At 57.5% G+C, this 12445-nt stretch overlaps 1 protein-coding gene across 8 annotated transcripts in view; it reads right to left on the bottom strand.

Annotated features, from left to right (window-relative positions):
* ATP11A (ATPase phospholipid transporting 11A) overlaps positions 1-12445 on the bottom strand; it is a 107429-nt gene that overhangs the window by 48087 nt on the left and 46897 nt on the right. For all 8 annotated transcript variants that reach the window (XR_007131519.1, XM_047756448.1, XM_047756449.1 and 5 more), the window contains exons 2-5: positions 11098-11220; positions 4229-4318; positions 2729-2809; positions 1415-1522 (exon numbers count right to left, since the gene is read on the bottom strand). Coding sequence is in view for 7 of the 8 variants with exons in the window: in XM_047756448.1 (XP_047612404.1) it covers positions 1415-1522; positions 2729-2809; positions 4229-4318; positions 11098-11220 (402 nt within the window). In the remaining variant the exon portion in view is untranslated. The remainder of the gene's footprint in view (positions 1-1414; positions 1523-2728; positions 2810-4228; positions 4319-11097; positions 11221-12445) is intronic.

Here is a 12445-nt window from a genome sequence, read left to right as displayed (position 1 = left end):
AGTTAAAGGCAACTGGATTTAGAGCCCAGGGTCCAAAGGAGCCTGTTTACATGCAGACGAGCCCCCACCGCTGCTCCCACGCTGAGCGGCCCCTCCCAGCAACCCCCCACACACCCACGACGGCCAGGGACACATGGCCAGCGGGGGCTAATAGCAGGGAGCGCGTTTAAAATGACCGGAGCACCTGGGCAGTAATTCATAAAACAGAGAGAATGTGGTTGGAAACTTTTAAAAAAGACTTCCAATATATAACACACAGAACAGGAGTTCCTGTCATGGCACGGCGGAAACGAATGCAACTAAGGAACCATGAGGTTGAGGTTCGACCCCTGGCCTCGATCAGTGGGTTAGGGATGTGGCGTTGCCGTGAGCTGTGGTGTAGGCCGGCGGCTACAGCTCCGATTCGACCCCTAGCCTGGGAATCTCCATGTGCCACTGGTGCGGCCCTAAAAAGACAAAAGACAGTAAATACACACACACACACACACACACACACACACACACACAAAACACACGTAAGCATCACGAGGCTAACAAAGGTGACCGCATGCTGATGACAGGTGACCAGGAGGGTCCCGGCCTCCTGATCCTGTCCTCCTCCTGAGGCACCGCTGCCCCCCAGGCTGGCCGGGCCGGCTGGCCCTGTGCACGAGGGCTGGCGGGTCCCGTGATTTCTGCCAGGAAAGCAACCCAGGGGGACAGTGAGGGGAGGGCGGGCGGGCGGTGCTGGGGACGAGGACCAGCCCGAGGAGGGGGCTGGAGGGGGGTGGCCGGGCTCCATCCCCAGGCTCACAGCTAAACACACTCGAGGACGAACCGTCCAAGCCACACGTACGGTCCGCACACACTCAGGTGCTTCTGAACAGCCAGGCATGAAAGCAAAATCCACTGAAATCACCAAGGCACAATTTAAATAGAATGATATGTTGCCACACCAATAACCCACTGGAAAAATGAAACTGACATGCAGCTTTCAGAGAGGTTTCTGTCCCAACGTTCACCCGGTTCCAACTAGCGGAGTGAATCATTCTAACGTGATTGTGCCTTCTCGTAAAACAACTTTTCTGCCGGTGTTTAGAGTGTGGCCTGCCTGCACTGGCTCCGATCGCCTCGCGGGCCTCAGACAGCGGCCCCAGCGGGAGGCCGTGCGTGGGGGGCAGGAGGACACGGCAAGGCTCTGGTGGCTGTGACCCTAAACCTGCTCTAAAAACAAAGTCGACTCAAGGCTGCCAGTTAAAGCACAGGAACAGCAAGTTAAAAAAAGAATATGCAGAAGTACTGGGGACGAGGATGGCGCCACAGCCAGCAGACAAAACAATTTCAACCACGTCGCCCAGGCGCATAGAACCGGTGTCCTTCTTCCACTGCTGCTGGTTCTAGACCGGTTGGGGTCACGGTCCAGGGTCTGACTCACCCTCAGCTTCCGGCTCTGCTTCCGCACCAGCTTGCCGTGCTGGATGAAGTGGACGGGGCACTGGTTCATGGCGCTGTCGGCCTTGTGGCGCAGCCAGTCCTCGTAACCCTGAGGGCGGGAGGGACTCCCGTGAGCCCGAGAGCCGGCGGCGCCCTGCTCATGGCTCAGGTGTGGCCTCCGGCCGGGTCCCCACTCCCGCCGCGGCCGCACTCAAAACCAGTCACCTCTGGTGCGACTCTCCTCTCACCCGATGCCCTCCCGGGGGCAGGTCCTGGCACGTCCCTCACATGGCCCTCAGCCAACCCATTCTCCAGGTCCCGGCCGCCGCGCAGGTCACGGCCTGTGCCCTCTGTGAGGCCGACCTCCCCGTGTCCTCCACCCGGGGCGGACGGGACCAGCCGGGAGCCGGTGCCACCACATCTGACGGCGGGTTTCCCGGACTCTCCCACTGGGAGGCACGTGGAAGGCCAGGCTCAGTGGCTGCGGTGACCGTGCCAGGCTGCTCACCGCCAGGGCTGTGCCTGGGCTCCCCAGGGGGCCGGAACCTGCTCGGAGGTCTCAGGGGTGCTGAGCGCTTGCCGGGAAAGGCGGAGGGGACGACATGGGACACCGAGGCGGCAGGGCGACCGCGGTGGGGCGCGGGGTGCAGGGGAGCTGGCCAGGCGCTGGCTCCTGGAGGGGGCTGTCAAGGGCCAAGGGCAGGCGTGTGAGCTGGAGGGAGGAGGACGGAGGGGAGGCGGCAGGGGCGGCATCTTCAAGGACAAACCTTGAAACCAAGCCCGACACAAGGGATCACAGGCGCAGGCGTCCGTGGCCGTGAAACAACCAGAAAAGGCCAACGACAGCAACTGAAAGTAGCCTGGTGGCTGCCAGGGGCCGAGGAGGGTGGGGAGGGGCGTTTCTTTCCGGGGGAGGGGAGTTTTCTGGAACTGAATAGAGGTGACGGCTGAAGGGGCCATAGGAGTAACAGACGGCTGTGCTTCCGTCGGTCACGGCCTTGATCATCAGGACTCAAGGAACCGCCCACGACCCACCCCGAGCCCCGTCCCAGACCCTCGCGAGGGCAGGGCCTGGGGTTCAAGCGGCCGGGACACAGCGCGTGAGGCAACCCACCCGTCAGGGGCCACCTCCCTCGGACCCAACGTGAGGGCGACAGCTTCCTCCTCGAGCTCTCGGGGTCCACACTAGCCCAGGCTGGACAGGCTCTCTGAATGGAACGCCAGTTTTAATTAATCCAAACAGACGCAGGAGGGGTTTCTAGAAGCCGCCTAAATTCCCTGTGACCGAGCTGAAAGGAACCGGCGACGCGCTCACCTGTTTGATGGCCGTGACAGTGATGACAAAGAACAGGGGGAGGCCGCTCGTCACGGGGCTCGTGGGCGTGTCGATGATGAGCTGCGCGGAGGGAGTGGCTGAGTCAGTTTCAAGGGCACCTCCGGGGCTGCCCGGCCTCCCAGCGCGGCCTCGACTCCCTTTAAATCGCTCCACGGTCGCCCCCTTCACCCCGCAAGCAGCGGCCAATCAGGCAAGAAGCAAGCCTCTCACCTTCCCACAAAACTGAGGACAGGCCCCCAACGAGGGGGCTGCTTAAGGAAACCTCTTCGGGGTGGCAGAGCCACGGGCTGACCCTGGTGACGCTGCGTTTCTATTACCTCCCCGGCTGCCGGGTGACTGTATTTGGACGAATCACTGCTGGGGGAATTTTAAGAGCCCTTCAACTGTATTTTCTGTGTGTGTGTGTCTTTTTTTTTTTGCCTTTTCTAGGGCCACAGCTGTGGCATATGGGGGTTCCCAGGCTAGGGGTCCAATCGGCTATAGCTATAGCTGCTGGCCTACGCCACAGCCACAGCAATGCAGGGCCCGAGCCGCATCTTCGACCTACACGACAGCTCACGGCAACGCCGGATCCTTCACCCACTGAGCAATGCCAGGAATCGAACCCGCAACCTCATGGCTCCCAGTCGGATTCATTAACCGCTGCGCCACGACGGGAGCTCCCAACTGTATGTTTTAATGACTGAGACAAATTACCCTGCTGCTCTTTTTTATTCGGCTATGCCCCAGGCCCTTGGGCCAGAGATTCTGAGTCCTCAACCACTGAATTAACCCCTAGGTCACCAGGGGACTCTCAAAGCTGCTGCTTTTTTTTTTCTTTTTGCCTTTTTTCTAGGGTCACACCCACGGCACATGGAGGTCCCCAGGCTAGGGGTCCAATGGGAGCTGTAGCCACGGGCCTACGCCACAGCCACTGCCACATGGGATCTGAGCCGCATCTGCAACCTACGCCACAGCTCACGGCAACGTCTGATCCTTAACCCACAGAGCGAGGCCAGGGATCGAAGCCGCAACCTCATGGTTCCTAGTCGGATTCGTTAACCACTGAGCCACAACAGAACTCCAAAGCTGCTGCTCTTAAAATGCATGTGACCTGTTTCCCTAACTCATGCCGCGCTGTAGTTTTCACGCTGTCTTTGCTCTTTTTTCTCTAAGTGCTTTCAGAGGAGCTCCCAGGCGAGTTTAGGAAGGGGGCAGGCAGGGGTACGGGTGAGAGGCTGGGGCGGCTGGGGAATTGCCCCTAGAGATGGGGAAGCTGCCAGCCTCCCGTCGGTACTGGAGGACAAGGACAGAAGGGGGCCAGGAGCAACTCGTGGCAGAGTGCCCACGCCCGGGTTTTAGTGACCAGGTCTCTGAACCAGGACGCTGGTTCCTGAAGAAAAGGAAAGGCGCCAGGTCCTTGCTCCTTTTCAGCAAACCAGCCCGTCCCCCGGCATTCCTGATCGGTCACCTCAGGCGACAGGAGGTGACACGCCTTACCTGGACCAGGAATATGATGAGGAAGTAAAAGTTGGCTATTCTTCTGAACTGTTCAAACAGGTTCTTGGGTATGAAGTTCCAGAACGTGTACTGTGCACAGAAAACAGAAAGGGTCACTTTGATGGCATCTTCCCCGTTCCTCTGCCGCACAGCCCACACGTCAAAGCACAAAAGGTCTAGTTTTAGATGCAAAACAAGCCCAAGTGCGTTTGTAGGCATCTTATCAATTTTGTTGACCGTAAAAACAAGCTGCTAACACAGAATTCCTGCTCCGAAAGTAGTATATGCAAGTGGTCTGGTTCTAGGTGATTCGGTGTCATGCAAAGTAGCTTAAGAATAGTTTCATTATTTTCCTTCTTCCCTTCCTTCTTTTTTTTTTAGGGCTGCACCTGCGACATATGGAGGTTCCCAGGATAGGGGTCGAATCCGAGCTATAGCTGCCGGCCTACACCACAGCCACAGCCACGCAGGATCCGAGCCGCATCTACAACCTACTTCAGAGCTCACAGAAACGCCAGATCCTTAACCCACTGAGTGCGGCCAGGGATCGAACCTGCGTCCTCATAGACACTAATCAGGTTTGTTACTGCTGAGCCACGACGGGAACTCCTTGTCCTTTTTTTTTTTTTTTTTTCCCCACACACCCACAGCATATGGAAATTTCTAGGCCATGTACTGAATCTGAGTTGGAGTTGTGACATATGCCACAGCAATGCCAGATCCTTGACCCACTGGGCAGGGCCGGGGATTGAACTGGTGCCTCCACAGAGACAAGCCAGATCACCACCCCACTGCGCCACAGTAGGAACTACCAAGAATGGTTTTATTATTAAAATGTCTCTCATAAAATATAAACGTCTGATTGTTAACTCCAAACACATGGGGTCAGCAGGTTTTTTTGACTGGAGAAAAAAAAAAAGGTTTTTTTTTTTTGTCTTTTTAGGGCCGCGCCGACAGCACATGGAAGTTCCCAGGCCAGGGGTGGCAGGGGAACTTCAGCCGACAGTCTATGCCCCAGCCACAGCAACACCAGATCCAAGCCGCATCTGCCACCTACACCACAGCTCATGGCAACGCTGGATCCTTAACCCACGGAGTGAGGCCAGGGAGCGAACCCGCGTCCTCATGGATGTCAGTCAGATTTGCCTCCGCTGAGCCGGGACAGGAACTCCCTTGACCGAAATGTCTGGTGAGCTCCTTTCTGGCACAGTGTGCTTGGCAGGTGACGGCACGTAGGACAGAAGTCATTGCTTTTCGGTGAGGGTGGCCCAGCTTGGCGACACGGGGCTGTCCTGGGCCCGCCCTCGCCCCGCCTCGAGGGCTGCGGGGGGTGTGTGTGGGGGGGGGGTCGGGGGGGGGGTCCCTTTCTGGCCAAGCCTCTCATCTCTGCCTCAGGCGGAGGCGTCCCCAGCCTGTGGTGAACACAAGGCCCCAGATGTCACTAACCGACACCAAACACGGAGCTGGGGCCTCGATCTGAAAACTCCACTTGAGTTTTGCCTTTAGCGACAATCGTGCACCGAGGAGGGAGACCGGGCCCCGCCCGCCACCCTCTGCCTCTGGACCCACGAGGATGTTGGTGGGTTCCGCCGGGGGTGGAGCTGGCACCTCCGACGGGGACGCTGGTTACCAAACGCTCATCCGCAGCCGCCTTGGGCGCCAGGGTCTCCAGCACAACTTCTTGAAACTGGGCTTGTGTTTCTAGTTCGGATCCCGGCTGTGCGTCGCTGGCGCAGAGGAACCCGAGGGACTTTCGCAAGCTGCAGCCTCGCTGTGACGGCGGGTACATCCCGGGGGGCTCTACAGAGACAATCACGTCCCTTGTAGACAGAGAGAGTCTGATTACCTCCTTCCCACTCCGTTGATCTCCGCCGTCCTTCCCTGCTCTCTGAGTGTCAGCCAGGACGTCCAGTGAGGTGCTGAGCAAGAACGCTGACAAGGGCCTCTGTCCTGTTCTCAGGATTTGCGCGAAAGCAACGAGTTTCTCACCCTAAAGAACGGTCCTGCTGCGGGTCGTTTGCTCGGTGGACGTCCTTTCCCAAGCCGCAAACATTCTCCTCTGTTCCGAGGGTTTCTACCACGAACAGGTGTGTTGGATTTTGTTGAATGCATCCCAGGCTGTCCTCACTTGAGTACAACCAGATGGAGGAGCAAAAGCAGGTGTTCGGGACAGAAATGGAGCCGCAGGAGTTGAGACAGCTCCATCTTCTTGATCCGCTCCTCAACCAGAAAAACACACAAAACCAAACCCCAACCCTGACGGCTTGTAGAGTCAACAGTAGAGGCACTTTCTTCCCTAAAACAAATATCTCCAAGAACCCACGATCCAAATTCTTAATTTGCTCTCTGGCCTCCGGACATCTGGCTACTCCATGGACTTCTCAAAATATTTACTCTTTATTACACCACAAAAAACACAAACTTTGGAGTCAGACTCCGTAAGAAACCCTGGTCCTGACACGGAAAAATCGGGTCAGGCTGAGGAAATTATTTCATGTTGAGTTCTGTGTTATCCATGAGTATAAGAATGGGGGGGGGTTCAAGATGGAGCCTCGAAAATGGCAGAGACACTGCAGTTCTGCACCTTGAAAAAAGTCACATGAACGGAAAAAGTTCCCACGTAAAATCCCACCTTCCGTCTGTTAAAATATTTATAGATGCAAATCACATACTGTTTAGGATTTGCTTCAAAATGAACTTTTGGGAGAAAACAGAGGCACAGAGGAAACGCGCCCGGCCACCTGCGGCTGACGGCGGACAGCGGGTGCCAAGTGCATGGCGATCTGTCACCCTCGTCTCCCTACTTGCCTGTGTGTTTGAAAGTCTCCATGGGAGAAAAGCCTCATTTATTTATAAGACAGCACGTCATCTACAGTCCTGGCAAACTGCAGGCCCGGTGTGACTAACCCTAGCACGCTACATGAAAACCTAGGCTTCTTCGATTTTAATGCTACGAGTCAGGACTCCCTTTCAGTTCCCAGAGCCTAGTCCACCAGGGAACCAGCTCGGATGTGGGATTTAAAACCACTCAAATGATGCCTTTACTCTAGTCTGGCACAGACAGCCCGTGCCGCGCTCAGAGAGGATGCTCTGTAAACCCGTGTTTTCCAGAAGAAGTGAGTGTAACAAGTTATTGCTGCTGATTTTTAGTAATTCAGCCAAAAGGTGGGTTAGTGATCCCTCATGATGTTTGGTAAGAAAAGCAAAAACCCAGCGAGACAGTGTAAACATCCATGGCTACACCGATGCATCCGGATGGCACGGATGGCAGAAAATGAGCATTGCATTACCCGTGTGAGAGCTGGCAAACCATCGGCGTGGCCACTTGCACATTTTTGATCGCTGTTACATTGCAATGATCTAACTCTTTTCCCAGACTCTTGGGCCACAAAACAATGCAGTATTTGTATTGGGACACACAATACAACCGTCTGAGCGGCATCGTGCTGAAGCTCCGCCTTCCGCGGTGACACGATCAGTTGAACGGGATTTTTCCTGGGATCCCCTGGTGGAGCCACAAGCACGGAGGTGCTTTTCTTCCGACCAGGCAGCTGAGCGTGTCTTTCGCATCAGACGACTAGAGAAAGGCCGAGGCCCACCGGACAGCGACCGGCCTCATGCTTCACCCCAGAAGACTTGGCGCCCACAGGGTGCGTGTGCCCGAGCTGCTTTTGGCCACTGTGCCCTCTGTGTGCACCACCTTGGCTTCTGTCCAGGCTGGCAGTGCACCTGGTCAGGTCGTCAGGCCTGAACAACCTCCAGTCGTGCAGGGACAAGACCCAGAATAGCTTGGATGCCACGGCTGCGCAGGCCCAGAGTCTAAAATGAGAGCATCTGGAACCGCCTGCAGCCCAGGTGCTTTCATCCAGGGAGGGGGCGCGGCTCCGACAGCACCCTGGGGGCAGCAACCCATGCCCTCAACTCCCTTTCACAACCAGGAGATGGGCTGTGAAAAGCAGGAAAATTTGCAAAAAAGTTCTGGATCCACCGAGGCGGGGAAATGATGCGAGTTACGATGGGGGCGGGGGGGGGGGGGGCAGCGTGCGTCCGCAGCGGGGTCACGGGCCGAGGGTGCTCCCACATCTTGTTCTGGGGCTTGGCTTCCTCACGCGTGGGCCTCGGGGTTGATTATCAGGGCCGAAGGGACACGGCCGGTGCAGAGGTCATTACGGCACCACCGCCCTAACTTGCACCTCTGCCGAGAGGCACAAGGACTCCGCTTTGAGTCATGTTTAACTCTGCAGCATCCTGAGGGCAGAGCTGCGAGCCACGTGGATTTTGTCCCAAACACCGTTTTGTGAGGATGAAGCCCTGCTGTTCTCTGTGTCCAGGACCTGGCGCCTGGCGGGCTCAAGCAGGCCCTGGGCGGGGGGCTCGGCCAGAGTCAGAAGCACAGGAAGGGGGTCCCGCTGGGATCTTGTTTTTCCTTCTTCTACCAGGTTCTGCCCAGTGTGTTTCCCCGAAAAGGAAACGGAACGTGGATCCATCACCGATGACCAGCGACAGCACAGCTGTGGATCCGGCCAGGGGTTTGGCTCCATTAGCGGCATTTTCACCCCTTGAGAAAGATAAATGCTTTCCGAGCTTTGGCTTTGGTAAAAGGGAACTTCCTGAGCGCAGGCTTCTGTGCACTTGAGAAGCCCGGCAAGTCTTCTCTTAAGGCAGAAACGAATGTCTTCTTCCCAAGAAAACACAGATCCATCACGGCCAACATCCTCTCCTGGCCTGTTCGTAAACTGGTTTTACAAATTAAAGCGCCTTTGCCACACACCCCGAGCTGCTGTTGGACGAAAGCGACCCTGTGTCTAGATTTCCCCGCCAGCTGGTCTCCATCGGCGGCCCGTCCCCTGACTGCCCGCTGGACAGGCCCCGGTCTGCGGGCCTCTGTCGCGACATGGACCAGCCACAGAGGCTGCGCTGTCCGTGACTGGGCCGTGACATTACATACCAGCATCGACACACCTGGACCTGACTTCAAGTCTCCTGGCAGGATGCTGACTTCGTTCTGTCAGTTCCTGCTCCACAGCTTCCGGGAGAAGAGACGGTTTCGAGAGGGCGCCCAGGAGCGTGCACCTGTTTCACAACCTATCCTTACCCCCCCACCCCGGGCGGGGTCTCCTCTCTCGGGACCCGAGGGGGCTCGGGACATGAGAAGCCACCACAGACCAGGAAGGCTCTCCTGACGAAGGAGAGGACGGCGATGATGTGGGGCCAGGAGGTGACACAAGGCACCTCGGTGTCTGGCTGCTCCCTGACGTCAGGAATAGTTGAAAGGAGAATAATGGAAATGATACATTGGCTCAAAACTTGAATCAGACAGCAGGGGTCAGAAGTGGGTTTGGAGTCACTGCTCCTGGCCACCTCCCCCCAAACACGGATGGGGCTTCAACATCCATTCAGTGTCCTGCAGCTCCGGGCGTCTCCAGACGCGTTAAGAAGGGCTTTGTGGCTCCAACCCACAGGCTCTCCGGGCTTCAGAACTGCACTCCCTGCAGCTTGCACAGAACCTGCCATGTCACCGGGAGGAAGCGGGGCTGGGACATCAGGGCTCCCCCTGGAGGAGGATCCAGCTGTGCGGGACGGGACTCCGAGGCTGGGGTGCCTTTGACAAAAGTCCTGCCCGGATGAGACACGAGGCAGCGCGTCCCCACGAGTTCACACGTGCACGTCTGAATGACTTCCAGCATTTCCCGTTTCCCGACGCCCCTGCTCTGCACGGGAGTGTATCTTTCAAGATGCGTGGAGATTCTGTTCTTCTGGGGCCACACGCACACACACCTCATCTTTGGCGAGCCCTGCTTGAGACCATCGCATTTCCTCTTTTTTTTTTTTCTTTTTGTCTTTTTAGGCTGCACCTGCGGCATATGGAGGTTCCCAAGCTAGAGGTCAAATCGGAGATGCAGCCGCCAGCCTACACCACAACCACAGCCACAGCAACGTGGAATCTGAGCCACATCTGTGACCTGACCACAGCTCACAGCAACGCCGGATCCTAAATCCACCGAGCGAGGCCAGGGATCGAATCCACATCCTCGTGGACATTAGTCAGGTTCATTAACCACTGAGCCATGATGGGAACTCTAAGACTGTCACATTTCGGAACGTCACCACTGGAAAGCCTATTCTGGGTGTGGAATCCTATTTATTCCCCCTTTCACTGTCATGTCTGGGCAACCGTGGACTACGTTTGGCCGTAATTTTTTTTATGAGCAAGTTACTCACCCATGTTGTGTTTCTGGGGATTAAAGTTACTGTTACTATTCTACGCTGCGATTTTAGATACAGTAATTCCACACAGAAAACTGCCTTTGGAAACCCCTTTCCTGTTGTCAAGTCCTGTTAACCAACACGGGACAGTCTGACAGCCAGGAAAGCAGCGCCCAGGTGGCTCGCACGCATCTGGGGGCTCTGCACACGCTGCGCCAACAGGAAGGTCTGTGACACAGGCCTCGGCGGCCAGGACACCCAGGCGGGTGCAGTGTCCTCACGACCTGCAAAGCCACCACTTACGTTCCCTCCAGAACCAGCACCTACCTCCTCGAGCCCACCTCGAGCCCCACCTAGGGTCACTAAGGTGTGAGGACACCCCGCCCCCCGCCCCAGCAACGAGAGGGCCGCACTCAGTGGGCTCCTTCACAAGGTGGTGGCACCCGTGTCATCCGCTTTGCAGAGGAGAAAACGCTGGCCTGGGGTAGTGACGGGCCCGTGGCCAGACGGCGAAGGGTGGCAGTGGTGGGATTCGAATGCGACACTCACCATGACGTCGTTGTAAGAGAATGGTCTCAGCAGAGTTTGGGGACAACGGAGGGCGGGTGAGGGCACAGCCCTGGCTGGCAGGAGGCCCGCGCACCCCCGCCAGGCTGACTCACCTTGGCAGAGACGATCCTGTTATCGGGGTACCTCTGCGGGATGTAGGCCTCGGTGCCCGGTGGGGGCTCCCTGTGCCCCACGTAGACGGTCCGGCTGTCCACCCAGTCCTCCTCCCCCGCACACTGCGGACAGAGACACAGCGGGGTCAAGGTTCTTCCCGGGCTCGGGCTCAGAGGCTGGGCTGCGTTACACAAACCTGGGCAGGGCCCCGGGGAGGGCTGGGCCCGCCACCCATCCCACCCGCCCTTGGGGCGAGGGCCTCCCCTCCGCGGCAAAAGGAAGGAGCCCCAGCGGGGGCCCTGCACCTCCGCCTTCAGAGAGGCAGCCCCAGGAGGGGCCCTGGACCTCCCCCCCAAGACAGGCAGCCCCAGCCGGGGGCCCCAGTTGCAGGGAAAGGAAAGAGGCCAGGTGGGGGCCCAGCCGAGGCTCTAGCCTCCGTCCAGCCCCGTGTCACCCGCTGTGACTTCAGGGAACCCTCGCTTTTTGAAGCCAACAGAGGCGAGAGCAACCTAGCATTCCTGCCGTCTGAGGTCACCGTAAGCCTTACACGGCCTTTTTCTTTCTCTCCTTTGCTTAAACGATTGTTCCTCTGCTCATCTATCAACCTCTCGGGGAAAGCAGTCTTTTCACGTGTACCCCTGCCCCTAGGGCCACCCTCAGCAGCAGCGCTGCTGGCACGTTTGCTCAGTTAGGTCCCACCCCTTCCCTTTCCTTAGGGCCTTGCTTTGCGGACGGTCCACAGAAACAAAAGGGCGAGGACCAAACTGGTCTCTAACGCCACCTGTGTGTTCACAGACGCTTGGCAGGGATGCAGGAAAGGGCGAAGCCTGGCGCACCCTCCATCGCGCCCACGAGGGCTCCCCTATCCCGGGGCATGGCTCTAGGGAATCACAAGACGCTCTGCCAAGATGCAGGGGAACGAGGGGTCAAGACTTTGCCTGCGTGGCCCCCAAGGATATGTGGAAGGCCCCCGGCTGGCCCTACAAAATACTTGTGAATCATATACAATGAGGGATTGGGGCCCGGGAGAGAAAAAAGACCATCACAGCCAAGAATAAACAGACAAGGAGGATGGGACGGGACTTTTCTCCAAAGGTCTGCAGGTGGCCGACAGCACTCGGACAGATGCTCAAAACCGACAGGCCTCCAGGACACGCAGATCCACCCCCAGCCGAGTGGACGGAGCCAGACACCAGGGGCCAGACACTGGACAGGCCGTTTATGGGGAGTGTCCGGAACAGGCCGATCCACGCAGATGGATGGGTGGAGCTGGGCAGGCCTTGCTGGCGCACCAGCTTTCTTTGGGGGTCTTGAAAAGGGTTTGAAACTGGACTATGCGGATGCTCC

The sequence above is a fragment of the Phacochoerus africanus genome, chromosome 13, assembly GCF_016906955.1.
Source record: "Phacochoerus africanus isolate WHEZ1 chromosome 13, ROS_Pafr_v1, whole genome shotgun sequence".
Taxonomy (NCBI): Eukaryota; Metazoa; Chordata; class Mammalia; order Artiodactyla; family Suidae; genus Phacochoerus; species Phacochoerus africanus.
Note: the sequence above shows the minus strand (reverse complement) of the source record. Positions and strands in the feature narration are given on the sequence as shown.